At 45.8% G+C, this 6,000-nt stretch overlaps 1 protein-coding gene across 3 annotated transcripts in view; it reads right to left on the bottom strand.

Moving 5' to 3' along the window:
• Positions 1-334: 334 nt before the first annotated feature.
• The window catches only part of nlgn3a (neuroligin 3a), a 168,203-nt gene continuing 162,537 nt past the window's right edge, over positions 335-6,000 (bottom strand). For all 3 annotated transcript variants that reach the window (XM_086084636.1, XM_086084637.1, XM_086084638.1), the window contains one exon: positions 335-2,764. In XM_086084636.1, coding sequence (XP_085940762.1) covers positions 1,906-2,764 — 859 coding nt within the window. In that variant the 3' untranslated portion in view covers positions 335-1,905. The remainder of the gene's footprint in view (positions 2,765-6,000) is intronic.

Here is a 6,000-nt window from a genome sequence, read left to right as displayed (position 1 = left end):
CTTTGCATGAATTACAGTAAAATGTAGAGTTATGCACACAGGCCCCAAGCTGTTAGGCCCTTTCTCAAAGGTTTCAGCAGAGAGCGAGAGAGGAAAAGAGAGAGAGAGAGAGAGAGAGAGAGAGAGAGAGAGAGAGAGAGAGAGAGAGAGAGAGAGAGGGAGAGCAGCGAGGTAGGGAGAAGGAGATGGCAAGAGAGGATGAGGGAGGCACAGCGAGGATGTCCCGAGGCTGAGACTTGCTCTCGCTGTGAGAATATTTCTCCTTTTACTCATTCAAGTGGAAATTATAGCAAGTCCTAAAAAAGAGAGGATCCAAGTGACAAAAGTGTGAAACTTTCTATTCCATTTTGTTTGTTTTTTTACTGTTTTAATTTGGTACATGGCACAATCAGCATGTATGCATCTGGTATACATAAATAAATATTAAATATTTCATACATAAATATACATATAGAGCTCTTACAAGGACACCTTGATGTGTTGTTGGCGAGGGATGTTCATCTTGGAATTATTTGTGTTGGTGCTTATGTATTTCTTTGCAAGTGGGAGCGATATCTCCATAGAAGCCCTATACATATATGTATGTATGCCCATATTTATATATATATCGAAAGAAATACAAGTGTGCACTGATGTAGGTTCTCTCAGTGCAAACAGGCCACTGTCTGCTGCTGTTGAAGAGGAAGTCTTACCAAGTCCACACCCCAGTTAGTTCAGTTGTTTCTTTAAGCTATCTTTTTCTCTTACATGTAAAATAATAGATTTATTTTATCATCTTTAAGCAAAATTAGACATATAGAACTTTGAAAAAAACTAAAAAACAAAAGTGCTATTTTGCAAGGACAGACACCAAGAGACGCAGCAGAAACACGACTGGCGCTAAACCAAAATCAAAACCATGGAATAAGTATTCTGCCTTGGCCGCCGCCCAAGCCACCCACCCACCCCAAAAGCACAAAGTACAACCTACTAAAATTAAAAAAAATAGTGGACGCTCACACACATTCACATGTTCACTCACTCACCTCTCACGGCGCACACAAGCAGCATGTGCACACTCGGTTGAGATCCGATCCAATAGCTTAACAGGTAAATTGGCTGTAAAAGATGCACTTTCTTTACAAAAACAATCACAGTAACAAAGCATTTGTCTCCAAGCCAGAGCTGTCCTTGGCAAACCCTTCGACGCAAACTAACCCCAAAAAGTTGAAACCATTCATGTTATGCCGCAAACAGGAGCAAAAAAAAAACAACAACAAAAAAGTTGCCCCAAATGGGATTTCAAATCTCTACATCTGCCTATCCGCTAATTTCCCACCCTGATGTCAGTCTTTCTGTCACACTCCTCTCGGTATAGTCTCTTGGAACAGAAATAATGACCCCCAACCCCCCCCCAAAAAGAGAACAAGCTTTGTAAGGCATTGAAATCAAAAGAAAGCAATTAAAAACATGATGCGAGTATCGACATAGAGGCCATTGTTCTTCATGTGTCTCCTCCGGGAGGAAGGAAGATTGGAAAATTAAAAAGCACTTTTGTTTGTTTTTGTTATGAATTCAAGGGGAAAGAAACAGTGGCTATCGTTTTAGTCCGCTTAAAAGGCTTTTTAAATGATGACTTTTAGAAAACAAAAAGTACACAACACAAAGAATAGCCCCTCCCCTGATGAGGAGAAGGGAAGCAGTTTGATTTTGGCAGCTCTGCACAACTTGACATCCATAGAGAGCTCGGAAGTGATTCTCCTCGTAGTAAAAGTCTCGTTAAATCTCTTCACGTTTTAATCTGCCCTTCCCCCGCTCTCTGTGGTATTTATAAAACACAATCCTCCGCTCCGTTTTGTTGAATCCTTTGCTCCTCCTCCATCAGCGTCGCTGCCTGTCGACCCCCCTCGTCTGGCCTCCTTAAAGCTATACGCGCGTGGTCGAATGGGAATGCGGCAAGCCGGTGGAGTTGAAGCCCGTCGTGAAGGTGTTGTAAGGGTGCAGGTTGGGCATGCCCACCAGGGAATTAGGGATCATGGTAATGGTGTTGGGCGTCATGAGGGGAATGTCGTCCGGAGAGCGCCGCAGGGTGAGCGTGTAATCGGGCAGCGAGGCCAAGCGCAGCGCCCCCTCATTGCTGTTCCCCGCCTCGCACTCGTGGTGCGTCTGGTTCATCTGCAGCGACATGATCTCCTCCTCCGGCGCGTGGTGCCCGATGTCGTTGGAGGTGGTCTGACGCTGCGGGCTGGGCTGGCCGTGGCTGGACTCCTGCCGCCGCTTGTCCTTGCGATAGTAGAGGGCGGCGAAGGCCAGTACGTTGAGGAAGAGCAGCGAGGCCCCCACCGCGATGGTGACGCTGAGCTCTGTGGAGTAATCCCGAGGGTTCTCTACCACTAGAGGCCCGGACTCCTTGTCGTCGCTCCAGGAATCTTTGTCTTCGCTGTTGTAGGCCGGCGACATGGGGGGCCGCTTGGTGTTGAAGGGCCAGGTGGTCTTACCATTGGGCCGCTTGGTGGACAGGTTGTTCTGCGTGGTATCCGGAGGGGGCACTTTGGTGGTGGTGGAGGTGTAGTGGAACATGTCGTGAAGATTGTACAGATGGGGCACTAAGTGCTTCCAGAAGGCCACTTTGGTGGCTCGGTAGTGGTCGCGCACCCGCGGCTTGAGGCCGATGTGAAGGTACAGCTGGTCTTGGGGGTTGTACTTGGACCATGCCACCTCCTCAAAGCGGTTGGCCTTGGTGTGGATGAACTTTGTGTCCTGGGGAACCGGTTTGTTGGGATCCCTGTGGAGAAGACACAGATGCAAAAGGATGTTAATTTTGATTGACTTTGGCTCGGACTTTGGTCATCTACTGCAGTTTTTCTCAACCCCGGTCCTCGAGTACCCCTATCCAGTCTGTTTTCTATGTCTCCCACAGCCAACACAGCTGAGGATTGTTATCAGGCTTCATGTAGCGCTTGCTGATTAGCTGATAGTGTGAAACACCTGTGTTGATTGAGAGAGGTACTCGAGGACCGTGGTTGAGAACCACTGATCTACCGTATCCCGGCATGGTCATATATCGGGAGTCCCAAATGCTTAATGTCATCACTGGCAGGGCTGGGGAATGCAGGTACAAGTAAAAACCCTAAAATGGTTTGACTTTAGCCACAGGTGCTTCTCCCTGCCAGTTGAGTAGGAGCACCTGTGGCTAAAGCCAATCAGTGGCAGGGTTTTTACTTTCTGGACCTGAATTCCCCAACCCTGGTCACTGTTTTTCCTTTTCTTTGGTCCATCGAGTGCTCATTCTTAAATGTAACCTTAGATTTCCCTGACAGACTATAGGGGAAAATAGCCTAACAGGTGCTCAACAATTTAATCGTTTCTGTAATGATTACAGTGTGTGCCCTGCGGTTGTATCACAACCTCCCATAGCTTTGCACCACAAACTTGACACTATTAACTATCGTCAGAATTCTTCATGATACCCATTCCTATAGTTTAAATAATTCTTAATTCATTTATGAGGCAAGGGAAGGCACGTACAAACGCTACAAGGAAAACACATCAGCTTGTTTTGGGGGGGTTTGAAAGATATTCAGTTAATCGATCATATTTGAAAGAGCTCAAGTCAGAACAGGCTGCAGTTTTTAATTGAACTACCCTGGGGCTGATGCTGTCCATGCTAAACTTGAACCACTGGACCAACCAGTGCAAGATCTCAATGTGGCGTTTGTACCGCCTCTCTGTCGGCAGACTGCACCTCGGCCAGCTCGTCCACCAAGCCCCCACTCCGCAGCCACTACACCCGCCTGCTCGTCTCCCTTCTCAGATGTTGCTCTTAATTCAGTTCGGATGCAGTCTGCCCACAAAAACCAGGGCAGGGGCTTTTTAAGTAAACACATATGAATAAGTCAGCAGGCTTTAGGGCTCACGTCAGGAGGCATCTTGTTGTTGATAATCCAACACTGGTGGAGCCCTTCTGCTAATTGCTCAGGGAAGGCAGAGCAGTGTGCATTGGCATCAAGTGAACTGATGTAAAGTGGACCATATTAATCAAGACACTGAGTGGGAACTGCTCAACCCACTCTGTGTGTGGGTGTGTGTGTGTGTTTGTGTGTTTCTGTGTGTGTGGCTATCAAGGAAAGATCAAAAGACGGTAACATAGCATTTTAGATGCAGTACCACGTTTCACTTTTGACATCTCAGCCTTGGCAAGTCCTTTTCAATTACAGTCAAGCTACTGATTTATTGGACCAATTATCATAAAGCAATCTCCGGCAATCGAACAAGTCTTTATTTCTGTAAAGTGCCGTGAGTGGAATTTCCGCAGTCGCCTCTATAGTTTTTGTACGCAAAGAATAGACCTGAAAAGAATGCCGCAGCCTTGAAAACACAACAATCGCTCGAGTCCGAGAGGTTGAAAAGGAAGCAAGGAGCCGCGTGACATTTCTTCAAATGTCATGAAATATCCCTTTGCGGGTTTGATTGCCATGTCAGCGGCACGCCAAGTTCAAATTTATTCTGGGATTTAGGGATGCGCCGGTCACTGTGTATTTTTGGCACCGGTCCTTGTGTTTGGAAACAAGAGAATTAAAAACCACGCCAGAAGAATTCAACCCCCAGTTTGTTTTTCTGCCGTCAATTTTGCTTTTTCAGGTCAGTACTACTGGGAGAGGTGAATAGGAAGAAAGGGAGAGGGAGAGAGAGAGAGAATGAGCGGTAAAACAAATTGAGATGGCTAAAGCTGAATCCCTGGACATGGGCCCGTGTCAGCAGAGCAGACTGTAAATAACCACTTTTATTAGGCCCGTAATGATCCCCAATGAATATTGACAGGCAGACTATGATGACTTTGTAGCTGAATATCAGTAATTAAGTTTCAAAGGAGCGGCTGGTGGAGGTAAGGTCATATTGATCTCCCTGTGCACAACATGCCAGGGAACAGGACGTCAATGGAGACGTGCTTGTCTACAGCCTGCCAGCCTCACGCGCGCACACGCATGCAAATCTCCTCCTCCGCCCATGTACAAACACGCACATGACAACAACGAGGGGGTCAGAGCAATCTCAGTTAATGGGAATTCCGGGCAGTTCCATATGCGCTACGAAAGCTCTCATCTCGGCTGGGTCAATTTGGCGAATTGTGCCAACAAAAAGATCTGAAAGGTACTTGGCTAAATCTCGCAAAGCAATCTGTGCACGCAGGGAGCGGGTTTGAGATAGAGTGCTAGATGTCGTTTTGAAAAGCTGCTGCAGCTTGAAAAGGAATGCATTTTAGGAACACAAAGAAATCGATAGGCATCTATGGATAAATTGACTTGAGAGAAGTACTAGTTGACTTATCAAATTACCAACAAAAATGCTTGATTAATTCCTGCCATTGCAAATAGCTGCAATTTGAACACTGATGAACAACGTGCTGACTTTGCGGGCTAACCATCTGCAGAAGTCAGAAAGAATGACTGCTAATCAGTGAACTTAACACTTGACCTTGATTTGGAGCGGTAAAAATTAATGAAGGTGTACAATACTATTAATTAGTCAGAATGTCAAGGTCTCATCTAATAAACACTGGTTACAGCCACGTAAGGAAACCCTACAAGGAAAATGACCAGATGGTGTTTTTGACCTATGATTTTTACATATAAGATGACATTGTCACTATCAAAGACTAACCTAGTGTTAACTCAGCTCCCAAATGTCGCAGTAGAGGAAATTTTGCCATATAACATATGGCACACAGATTAGACTTGACTTGATTAGGACCTGATTTACTAAATAAAGTTTGTGAGTGCAAAAATGGGTGCAAGCACCCGAAATTGCGTCTACCAAAAGCACAAAATTGCCATGGGGTTCTTTCTTTTCGCGCATTCTGGGAGAAGTATACATAATTAGATTAATTTAGCACGCAGCTTCTGAATGATCTTGGAGCCAGCCACCTTTTGCAAAACTCCTTTCAACTCTGCAACTCTGCTTGCTTCTGGGTCATGTCGGTGCAATGTAACAATTGGTGCTGGACTCCCGCAGAGCAGTTTT

Source organism: Leptonotus elevatus, chromosome 9 (assembly GCF_054856555.1).
Source record: "Leptonotus elevatus isolate MCC_2025b chromosome 9, RoL_Lele_1.0, whole genome shotgun sequence".
In the NCBI taxonomy this organism is placed as follows: domain Eukaryota; kingdom Metazoa; phylum Chordata; class Actinopteri; order Syngnathiformes; family Syngnathidae; genus Leptonotus; species Leptonotus elevatus.
Note: the sequence above shows the minus strand (reverse complement) of the source record. Positions and strands in the feature narration are given on the sequence as shown.